General features: G+C 37.1%; 1 protein-coding gene across 1 annotated transcript; it reads right to left on the bottom strand.

Moving 5' to 3' along the window:
• Positions 1–4,370: 4,370 nt before the first annotated feature.
• On the bottom strand, positions 4,371–10,816 carry SLC7A13 (solute carrier family 7 member 13; the record flags this gene model as incomplete). Its single annotated transcript, XM_084222010.1, has 4 exons — positions 9,999–10,816; positions 7,365–7,496; positions 5,351–5,715; positions 4,371–4,616 (listed from the first exon to the last, which is right to left on the bottom strand). Exons 1-4 carry the CDS (start codon positions 10,729–10,731, stop codon positions 4,371–4,373), a joined length of 1,476 nt encoding a protein of 491 aa, XP_084078136.1. The 5' UTR covers positions 10,732–10,816.
• Between the last annotated feature and the right edge of the window lie 1,937 nt (positions 10,817–12,753).

The raw sequence follows: 12,753 nt of genomic DNA, 5'->3' as shown, positions 1-12,753 counted from the left end.
ATCACAGTTAACACTAACTATGAAAAGGAAAGTAAAACAAATAATTCCTGGATAATTCCTGGGGTTTTCCTTTCTTTGTACAATTTCTGGGGTTTGCCTCAGGGCTTTTTTTTTTTTTTTTTGTAAAGCAGTCAGCACACATGGAATAGCATGTATAATTGCAAGTAATTTTTTAAATAATACCGATAATAATTTTGTATTTTACATTGTCTATTTAAGGAGATAAAGGACCAAAAAAAAAAGGCAATGCAGACATAATTACAAATATTGTGTTCGAAACCTAGAAAAACAGATAGGGAGATTGCATATCAAAATGAACCAGTCAGTACAGTATTGATAAAAAATTATCCACATTCTATCTTTACTTGTTGTAAGGCTGAAGTTCTGAAACATGCAAGTATGCATAAGCATAAAAGAATTATGAAGTCAAAGACAAAAATAATTTAAAATGTAAATAAATGTCTGATACAGTCTAGTAATAAAAGTCACACTTCCATATAGCACTTTCTGGGATATATTCAAGTAGGAAAGCAGCTGAGACCAACTGAAACAAGCTATAATGTTAAAATATTGAATTCCTCTTGGCCAGAGTACCTAACATAAGTTATAAATTTGAATTCTATTCCTTTATGCTTACTGCTTGGAGATGTGGAATGAGCCAGCAACAATAAGAAATCTTTATACATTTAATAGTGTATTTGCTTCTTTGTGATTTAGCATTCTGAAACACTCAGGCAAAAGAAAATCTGCATTAAGAGAACATCAGTGACTCATATTCAGGGGATGGCCAATACCATATCTGGGATTGCTTTTATAATGCTAATTCAGCTCAGCTGTGTGAGTCCCTTTCCAACAGGGGTCATTTTATGAGAGCATCCTTTTTCAGAAAATCCTGTCTCTCTCAGATCTGGGAATAAGTCAACATTTGTATTGAAGAAGATGCTAAATGTGAGGCAGCCAATCTCTCATTTGCTGTAGAAGAGGAGGAATTTGATGTAATGAAGCAACTTCCAGAACAGTTGCTGGATTTAGGAATTTGAGTATTGCCCAGAATAATACATGTTGGTCTTTTTCTATAAAATTCCATGGCCATACTGGAATAATTTAAATCACAATTTTTGAAAATTGCAATTAATTCTGTTTTCCCCATTTTCTATACCAAACTTTGAATCCTCATGCTTGATTTGTGGAATTTTAAAATCTCATTGTGATAATTTAGTAGACTGTAAGTTACTAACATTTAGTAGACTGTAAGTCTTAAAGGAATTGCAGCTACCCACAGTTAAGTCAGAAATTGAGCTAAAGGATACCTTCTATTCATCTAAACCAAAGTGACTGTGATAATTTGTCCTATTTTCCTTTTTACAGTATTCTTGGAACTTAGTTCCAGGGGACTAAAGGCAGTCTGAACTTACTAATTACTATGAAAAATCAGGTCCAAGGTACCCTGTCTTAAGAATACAAACTTAGTGAGCAATTTTGGTCATACCTTCTTTGTTTTCATCTAAAAGCTGGAATGAAAGGAAATGGAAATCTGTATATAGTGTCTGAATAGTGAATGTTCAGCAGGTCCCTGGCTCTTTGCCCTGCTCCTAAGATAAACATCCATACTTGGACTTGAATCTCCAAAAATGGTTCTCCATCCAGGTATTTGATGTGAATTGAAGGATCTCAGGGAACATCACAAAACTGATTTCTTGTGCAACCTACACATCAGCTTAACTTACTTTCAGCAAGAAAAGATGATACCACTGCCACAGCTCCTAACAGTCAAGAGAAATTAGTGGTTGTTTGTGAAGTGCCTAGGTGCTGTCATGAGGAACGCCACAGAAAAGTCTGTAAGATATCAAAAATGTCTGTCAAGAGCAGCATTTGAGCATAGAGTGATAAACAAAATGCAAGATCACATGCTGAAATGGGGAGAAGAGGATAGTGAATTATCTGGCACCATCCATTCACTCCAATAAATGAGGTAAGGGTATATAGAAAGAACAGCTGATGATCTGATAATGCAAGGCCATTGAAAGGTGGCTTTGCAGAGGGGCTTATACTTGCATGGATATTTTTAATTTTGACCTATTCTAAAACTTCTCATCTTGTATATTTTTGTGCCATTTCCTAGATTTTTGTTAAAATGAAAACTGTCTACTTCATATTCCAGAAAGACACATAAAAGCAATTTATTTCATATTAAATTTCATTGGGACTTTTGAGTTCCCTGATTGGTTGGAACTGCTAAATCTCTATATTTGAAGTTTGTATCATTAACATGAAGTTTGTATCATTAAATACATGCTCCAATTACACAAACATACCCTGACATATGTTATCAGTGGGTACCCAACTCATTAGGGAATTAAATAGGTAGTTGACAAATTTACAAGAAATTACATGGAAACAACACACCCAAGTAAGCAATTTCCCCCCTAATGCTTGCTTTTCCTAATCATCTGGTGTACAACACAGTATCATTGTTACATAAACTTTTTTTCCTTACAACTTCCACTTGTCTTTACATATTAAAATAGAGGTTTAATTAAATTACTTGAAAGTTCAGTTGAAAATCTGTGGCACTGCCACACCTGTATTTACATATCACTGATGGATGCTTTAGTCATAGTAAAATAATTTCTTCCATTTACAATTCAGTTCTTAAAATATAACTCCTCTGCAATTTTGATGAGTCTTATGATGTTTTGTATTTAAACAGCAAGAGAAATGTTTTTCCAATAGCACTATTAAGTGAAATTAAACATTGATTCCTTCCTTGCATTCAGCAGGAACCAATCTCCAGCTCAGCTGTATACATTGCAGTCCTCACTTGTATGAACTTTTCTTCATACAGCTTGTTAAAAGGTATAATTTTTTCTTTAAATTTCCATTCTGTGTGCATTATCATTGAGAAAAGCCACTTGTTACATGTACTTGTTTTAATTTGGGGGCTCATTCCAGTGCAAAGTCAAATCCTCTTAAACCTTCAGTTGATTCCTGGTTTTATTGATGGCCACCCTAGACTTTGGGTAGTTATGAAGAATTCTTTATCTGTCACTCCAGTCTCTAAAATTGTTATGCATCAGTGAATCGAGTATTGCAGCAAGATTTTTTTCCATTCCACTGTGTTATAATACAGTGCCCTGTAAGACAGTTTCACCAATACAACATCCATCAAACCAGAGATCATGGTGTAATGTTCAGCTGGGGCCATCTGGTGGTTGTGTTGCTGATCTTTCATTGCCAGATCTGGAAAATCACTTTATATTTGTAATTCTATTGCAATTATAAAAATAGCAGCATATATTAATCACCTACATACATAATGGCTTGTATGTACTTTTAATTTATTTTTAAGATTAAATATTTATATGGCCCAATTATGAGAAGAAAAAAGAATTATTCTTGCTTTCATAAACAAAATAAAAATGGAGGGGAGGAGGCTTAAAAAAGCTCTTACTTCTCAATAACACCAAAAAGAAAGCAAGGAATAAAGTAATAATAATGCTTAAGATGTAAATGATTTAGTAAAGGAATCTACATATCTTTAGCTTTTATTTCTGTGATGAAAAGGATAAGTAATTTTTATTGTCTTAGTTGATGAATTGTAAGATTTCGCCTTGAATTTGTATGTGTTGCTCTAAAATAGCTAAGATGCACCATGTCCAATTTTCTTGCTATTTAAAAAGATCAGCCAACTTTATGATAGTCTTCAAAGGCATTTATTAAAAATAAATACGAAAAAAGTAGTAGATGAAAAAAAATTAAGTCTTTAAAACCAGAAGTTCTAATCCATGAGCTACTGCAAACTAAGAATAATCCAGAAAATTCGAGTTCAAAGTGTGAGTGTATTTTTATAATTATACTCTTATATATTTATTCATTTACTGTATGATAATACTGATAATTATTTGTGCTTGTGTCATTGACTCTTATTTCTATAATTGCAAGACTATGCAATTTTTAACTGTGTATTCAGGTGCAGGAGAGAGCATTTTACAGATTTTGCAAGTTTAAGAGAGATCGTTTGCACCTATTAAATTAGTATACATATATATTTATGTATTTATACAAACAAAAACAAACATGTACATATTAACTTATTATGCTAATGCCATGGTTTATTTGATGAGGAGGTGTTTGGTCATAGGCTGGACTTGATGGTGTCAAAGGTCTTTTCCAACCTAGTTCATTCTGTGATTCTGTGCCTATACATACATATATATGCATGTTTGCAATATATGTGAAACATCTATATATGTATATGCATGCATGCACACCTATGTATCCCACCAACATCTAAATTGTACTGTTTATTGTACTCAGTTAAACAAAATCCTCTGTTGGCCCTCAGTTGTACTGAGATTAAATATCTGCCATTATTCACATTTGCCCTCAGCAGGTCCATCAGCAGGACAGACTTCTAACAGGAGCTGTAAGTGGCAAGTAATTTTATCAAGAAATGCAAAATGCAATTTAAAATGTATAAAAGGCAGATAAATAATAAGACTTCCAAGCATAAACAGGAAAGCGTAAACATATTGCATGTTTGGAGACCAGACTATGGGAGCTAGAACTAGGAAGAAAGACATTGCCACCATCATAAATGGAACTGGCAGAAACACCTGTAAGAGAAAGAAAAAAACGTGGGTTAGGAAATAAACAAACGAACTGTGACTTTCCTGCCTCATTCATTAGAGTAACAATGTGTTCTTTGCCACAGCAGGGTACCATTTCTCATGCTGCTATAAATTCACCCAGGACAAGAATCATCTGACTCAAATTGCCTATAAGAGAGGAATCTTTTTTAAAACATTTGTTTAGGCTCCTTCTTTTGTCAAGGGGGAGAGACAGGCACCGCTGGAAATTCATTTGTTCACATATGATATTGAGGATTCCTATAAGACCCTCAGGGCTGGGTGCCTGGAAGGCTTCACAATGAGCATACACTTCTAACCCAGCCTTCTGACTGCTGGACTAAGAGGAAATTCAACCTATCCTTAAGGACTCTGATTGTGTCAGGGAAGATGGGAGCAGAACAAAGTTCAATGGACTGAATGGCAATGAGTCCTATACTGTTCAGTGCTCCACCCTGGTATGGTTCCACATTGTTTGCACATCTCCCCCATTCTGCAAAGAACTATCTCACGTGTACAAGTTCTCTGGGGCAGAGACCATCTGTTTGTTTATCTTCTTTTTATAGTGAAGCAAAATTTTCAAATAAGGCTCTAAGCATTGAGATTATTATTTGTATTTTTGTGACTCTCCACTTTGGACTTGCACTTCTTCTATAACTTTTGCAGGCAACCCAGGACTCAAAAAAAAATTTATAAAAATATTTTAACTTGGGTCCATTTACTTTGTACGGTCGATGTAGATGAGGTTCCCGGTATCGAAGTACAATCAGGCTTGCACAAGTCAATCCAGTCATAAGCCAGGCAGAAAATCCAAAGTAATTTGTTAACATAATAAGGTCAGAGGGGATGATAAAAATGGATGCAATGGTGGTTGAAAAAATCATGGCTGGTGCTGGCGTACAGGAGTGGACATTAAGCATGGATATTAAAAGAGGTAAATGTCCTGACTGACTTCCAGCATAGCTTAATCGACCGAGTGTGAACATGCTGCAGTTGAGGGCACCAAATATTGAGACAGCAACAGAGAGAGGAATGATCCAGGCAACAGAGGGGATCACTCGATCAGCCCAAGTGACTGCCACAGCAACTGCAAGAAAGCAAAGAATTAGTGTAGTACAAGTACCATGTTCTGAATAACTGACAGACTCAACAGGAACAAAAACTTAAAATACAAGAAGCACCTATTATTTACCAGCAGTACCTGCTTTTTTTTTTTTGCAGTAGTCAAACACTAATCCAATCCTAAGGGTATTTCATTCAAGAGCTAAACATTTCCTGGGAGGATGACAGCAAGAAGGAGCACTGCCTGTCAGAGCAAGACAGGGAAACCTGCTGGGGCCAATACCACAGTCATGGACTGCCCAGCAGGAGTGAGCCACATCTCATGTCATGCATCACAAACACACACACACCTGGGCAAGAAAAGAAAATTAACTCCTTGGTCCCTGGCATGACCACGGTGGTGACACAATCTGCTGTTACAGGAAACTGCCAACAGGAGCACGTCTACATTCAGAGATGAGTCAAGAAATGTGCTATTAATGAGATTTTGCTTTGGGTGGAACTGGGAAATGTGAAAGATTGTTTCTAAACAAGAGATACTCAATATTGTTGGAAATTAGCTATAACTGATATTGTAGTGAGGACAATATTTAGTGGATCTGTAACCAAATGCCATGAGGAACATAGGTCTTGCAGTATCCTGTGCAGCATCAGAAGTTATTAGAGATGGGGAAAACAGTGCGCCCCACCCCAAGAAAAAGAAAAAAAAATAGTGAAGGAACAAGAAATGTTTGAAAAAATGCTATAATTTTAAGGTTATCTTCTTAACTGGCATAGATAAACGTAATTCCCCTGGTATGCATGAAGCTGGTCATGCCAGCTGGCAGCTGCTACTCATGGATAGTCTGGTATTTGCTACCTTCTTCATTGTAGCATACAAATGATCCATCTCTCCCAGCAGACAGCCTGACACTGGCTAAGCGATAATATGAGATTACTGAGTGACAGGTACACTGTTCCCATTTCTATTAGTGAGCTTTATTCATAAGAAAAAAACAAGATTGATCCATCCAAATGAGGTATGGTTTTTGTCAGGCCTGTAGGCAAGGTCTGACAGCTCAGTGTCATTACAGTGGCATTTAAAATGTGCTGCTTGGACAATCAAGGAGAAATACAGTTCCCTTTGGAGCTTTACCTGGCCAGCTTACTGGCACAGGATCTGAGACAGGATTTATACGCACTGGATTTCGCATAGGCTCTTCTAAGAAGTCACAGTATATATCATGAATAATACACACCCAAAATGGCTACATTTTTGTGTCCATAGTCTCTTCTATACTCCTGAACATGTTAGACTTGTCCACCTCCTAAAGAGTAATGGCTTTAGTCTAAGACTCAATGAGATAGAGAAAAAAGGAGGAGATAGGATTAAAACTACAGGAAAACAAAGATCATCTCTATACTTGGGACCTGACTTTCACCTTATTTTCCAGGTTTTAATACACTTCTGGTTTCTTTTTAGACAGTGTAGGAAAAAGCCAACAATTTCAACAATCTGCCTGCATTCATCCAGTTTGCGTCATACAGTAAAAGAAGAATTCTCTGTTAAAAGAAAATAACCCCAAATTTCTGGACTGTGAAGTTAGATGAGCAGAAGTAACCCAGGGCATTGACATCAGATGGATATGTCAATGGGCCAGTTCTTTTTAATTAAAAAAAATATGAAATACATACCTGAGGAGACAATTTCTTTAGGTGTGAGGACAGTCAGATATGAGATGTTCACTAGTAAATAAAAAACAATCACTGCAGGAACAGCAGTCATCACAGTTAAGGGGATATTTCTGCTGGGGCGTTTCATCTCCTCTGAAAAATACAATTTAAAACAACAAATGAAGCACACAGTGCAGCTTCTGCAAGTGTTTTTCAGTGGTGAAGCTGTGCAGAGTTTGACAAGACTGATGCCAAAGTCCTGCCCCAATCACTAATCATGGCTGCTAAATTCTCTGCTTGTGAAATCCTACAGAGGTTCTCAAACAGGGCAATATCAAAGATTCTTAAACAATATTTTTTTATTTAGCTATTTTAAACTATTTTGGAAGGAGGGCTGGATGAAGAGCTGATTGATTCACAAAATAAAAAAAGGAGTGATAATTTCCCTTTGATTTGATTAATCACATATTTGACTTACATTAGAAAAGTGATTTGGTAGAAAATTTTCAAGTAGCCTTACTTGAAAATCATTAGCTTAAACATGCAACTCTTAAATCACATTATTTATTCTTATGTCACCTCATGAATCCTGATCTGAAATTTATTGAGCATATTTGCCTATTCCTACTCAAAACCTTTCTCTTTGCTCTTTATATCAGAATTTATTTATATCAGAATTAACAGAATTTATTTATATCAGAATGACAGAAAAGACCAAAGGTATAGACATAAGAGGAATAATGCAGTGGCTTTAAAGGGCGGGCCATTCCCAGATGGATACTGATGATTATTGTCTTTTCCAGGGCAAAGATAGTGTAGGAAAACTGTTTAGTGCTAAGCCTTATAGCTTAGAACTACTCTTACCAAACAAGAAAAAAATCTAATTTTGCAGGTGTATAACTCAGGCACTGGCACACATTCCTGGGCATGTCATAGTCCCAGCAAAAGATGGAGCTGGTTTCCAGAAGTTTAATCTCAATCACCATTATCTCAATCAAAAAGATTCTTTTTCATTTCTTTCACTCCTTCTTCTTGTTCCCTCACCACTTCCCACTTCCCTCATCATTTACAGAGAATTTCCTGAGTATTACCAGCAAACAACAGATAAGAGGGAAGAAATGAATAGTCAGATGTGCAGCTTATCTAAACTCCTTTTAGGAGACAGAAATCCGTTTCCTCTTTCACATTTGATTTCTATCTATCTTCTGCTCAGGACATCAGCCTTGAGCCATGATCCCTGTGCTGACTGTAGTGCACAGAGACAAGACTGAAGGACCTCAACAGTGGAATTCAGATACCATCAGAGAATTTGGGGTTTCTGATACAACAAATACACTTAGTAATTTTGAGCTCAGAAGAGGATAATTACCAAAACTGCCAATTTAAATTTATCTTTCTATTTGTTTTGTTACTTATTGCAGTTGTGCCAGCCAGCTGGCACCTGATCCATCAGGTGAAGCTCACAGAAATGAAGTTATTGTTGAAGCATAGGAAACTCAGATCAGTTCAGAAGTATTGCATAGGTTACATCTGTCTAAACAGCTGTGCTGCCCAGTGTATGGCATTGATTAGTGCTGCTAACTGATCAGAATAAATCAGTATTTTACCAGAAGTCTTGTATTTTCTCAGGCTTACAAAGACAAGCACTTGTCATAAAGGAATACCTAAGGTTTCAAAACCATACTTTCCTGATTTATATTTTTTTTTTTAATTGCAGCCTATTTTTAAAGCTGGAGTACCTGAATTATAAAGACAACAGTCAGGTTTTTAAACATTAACCAAATTTTCACACTATCCTCACCACTGAACTTTGTGGTATGCATTTAACACATTCCGTTTATTTAATATTTTACATGACAGAGGTCAATGGATACAAATGGTTAAAGATATAACAGCAATATCCACTTGCTTACAATGTAATTCCATGAATCTGATTATACTATAAAACTCTATTGATTTAACTTGTGATGTGAATACCTAACATTATGAACATCTGTACCTTTCAGGAAAAAATGCTCATTTATTACTGCAACATGTCAGCAGATACAGAATAGGGAAGTAAACAGATACTCAAAAACCTTCTGAATGTTAAAATTGAGTAGAAATTCGGTGAAGAAATCTATGCCACCTTCCACAGACCTCTCTTTACTTTCTATTGGACTTCAAAAGTCTATCTTCCCAGGAAAATATATCCCACAAAATTACTGCATTCTAACAAAACTCAAAATTATTTTGACCATGTTCAAACCAGCTGCATAACCTCAGATAAGGCCCAGTTATTTAAACAGAAATTACCTATGCACACAGAGTTTGGCATGGAAAACTTGATACTTTCCTTAAAATACACTGACATGGACACTGGGAAAGACAAAATGCAAATGCTTAAGGTATAAAAAATTCTGTTTATGCATGAGATTTAAAATTAACTGTTATGATTTCTCTTGTACTTTTCTAAAAATGTCAACTTGATTCTGCACAAAAAGCAGGAATTTTCCCTAGAGAGGAACAACACCTCTTCTACCACCCCCAAAAAACACTCATGTAAAACGAGAAGGACCCTGTGGTCTTGAAGCAGAGACAAGTTCTCCCAACACAGGCTGAGGAACACAAGAATAAGAACTGCAGAACTAAATCTAAAGAAGAGGAGCAGAATACCTGCCATGTAGTTGAGGGACCACCAGCCGCCGTACGCGTACAGCCCCTGGAAGAAGGCTTCAGCAACCTGAGAGGCGTTGGGGGTCTCTGAGCCGAACATGTCCTCAAACCTGGCCAGACTCTCATTTGGCCTGGTAACGAGGAGAACTATGCCACCGACAGCAATCACAGACAAGGCCAGCATCTTCAGCAGAGTGAAAACTGTCTGCACCCATGCAGACATTTTGACGCTAAGGCCATTCAAAATCCCCAGGGACCAGAGAACAGCCAAGGCCAAGCACTTCTTCAGCACATCTGGCACAGGACAAATGCCGTAGAAAGGCTGTGTGGCATATTCAGCAAACAGCAAGGCTCGAGCAGCATTTGATGCTGGCTTGGTGAACATTGATGTCCAGATAAACACGAAGGCGGGTAGGGATCCAAGGCCTCTTTTAATGTGGCTGTATTCTCCTCCAGAGAAGGGCAGAGCAGTTCCCAGCTCCGCATAGCAGAGGGCACCCATCAGAGAAATCAGCCCAGATGCAGTCCAGATTGTTAGTGCAACGCCAACATTGAGTAAGGAATGTTTTAACACCCCTGTGGGAGACACGAAGATCCCTGCTCCAACAATTGATCCTATAATAAAACTTACCCCATCAAAATAACCTATATTTCTTTTGAGTTGCATCTTGGTTTTTCCTGTTCTTTGCACATCTTTGAGGTCATTGTTTTCTTCTTTTCTCATTTTTTTCATGGTTTTTTTTTCCACAGCAGATTTCACTTTGTTGTTAGCAGTCTGTCATAGCCCTACTTGCTGGTGAATTTTATGGGAAGCTTGGCTTAATCATTCATACTTTGGGTTTTGATGTCTCCTGTGTGAAGATAATTAACCAAATACTTCAAGGAACACTGGCAAATCATGTACATGTTGGTTTAATATGTACTTCAAAAATTATTAAGGTCTGCAGGTATTTTTAAAGAAAACAGTAAAATTAATGCATGGCAAATGATGCTCATTTCTCAGATAATTTTTATCAACAGATTTCATTTTGTTTTATGCACATCTTCAGAGACAACCACAGAGGTGAGTAAATGTGACTTCTTCATCAACCCTAGGGAAGGAGGAAGGATATGACAACATGAGGAAAGAAATCAACCTTCCATATATTATTGACAGTGACATGGACATTAGATGAACAGCCTGCCACTATTTTTCCACCACCTACACAGAAAATGGACAGTGATAACCAATGATCACCAGTATGCTTTGCCAAAATCTCATCAGTCACTGGGTATATTGGAGCTTGTTTATACTTCACTCATTAAACACTGCCCTAGAAAGAAAATTACCGGTTTTATTCACAGTTTTTTTCTGAGCATTCATTGTTAGACTAGTACTCAAGCATGTCCTAAGATGGCATTAACCTTCAGACACTGCTGTGAGGGAGGGAAAGGAGCTGTATCATAACTTTCTTTTGTGCACGGGAGCTGTGGAACAGAAAGAGGAAGGCTGGAAGTTCCCACCAGTGTGGCACGTGTCTTATAAGGTGTGGCTGCTGATTTTTCTACATACTTATCAATCTGTTGTATATTTTGTGTTAGGAGCTTGTCTTCAATCTGATGTGGAGATACCATAAACAAATTACTTTAGGACCAAAACTGCAATTTTTTTTTTTAAGATGTTGAGATAAATGGGCACAAAGAAGAAAACTAACTGAAAAGAAGCTCAGCATGGACCCTGAGGGTTGGGTAAGTGAAGTTCTTACTTTTTGTCAGTAAAGTTGCAGAACCAGTTTTGTCCTGCAGGTCAAAGCTCAGGAATGCAGCGAGCAAAACTCATACTTTTACAGAGACCAACTTGAAAGACACAGTGGTTCACACCAGTCTTGAACAGCAGGATTTCCACTCAAATACAAAATAAATTAATCTGAAGATTAATTTATATAATATGCCACTGTGTAAGAAGCCTTTGGCTAAAATAGGCATGTGCACAGACTGTTCTTTTTCAATGACCTCAAGTGGGTTTCCTTCACCACACAGAAGCTTTGCAGCATGGTCAGTGACAGAATCCACAGCCCCAGAGCAGCCTCTAATCATAAGAAAATTCTTCCATTTTCTCCAAATTCCTGCAGTACTCTCTAACTACTTTCACCTTACAGACTACAAAAATTGTAGTTCTACAAGAAGCACACATCTACTAAAACTTGCATACATTTTAAATTGCATTTATTAACTTCATAAATTGTAGTATGTATTTAAGTATGCATTTACCACGCATTATTAAAATTCATAATAATTAAAATATTAATTATCTAGTATTCATGATTGGGAAATTCAGCATGGCATATGTTTTACATGGTTAAAATAAGTCATTTCTTGTTTTATTTTCTGAGTCTCCTTCTCTGTGAATGCACACATATTATTTGATATCCAGCAATCTTCCAACTCCCTGTATTCTGCCATGTACAGCTGGATTTGGATCACTATCTTAGAACAAATCAATGTTACACTCAATGGAATCCTAAAGTGCAACTTTTTTCACTGATCATCCTAGCGTATGATTTCTAGTACAAGAAAGGCATTCACAGAATCTCCCAAACAGCATACCAGTAAGGATTTTTTACTTCTGACAAAGCTGCCTAATCTCAGAAAACCTCACTGACATTATCCCTTGGCTGGCTGGGCACTGGATCAGGCTCCCCGGGCAGGCGGTCACGGTTCCAGGCCTGACAGAGTTGCACAGTGCTCCCAGGCACACGGTGCGACTCCTGGGGAT

This window comes from Fringilla coelebs, assembly GCF_963513975.1.
Source record: "Fringilla coelebs genome assembly, chromosome: 1".
Taxonomy (NCBI): domain Eukaryota; kingdom Metazoa; phylum Chordata; class Aves; order Passeriformes; family Fringillidae; genus Fringilla; species Fringilla coelebs.
This window is presented reverse-complemented; position numbering and strand designations above follow the sequence as displayed.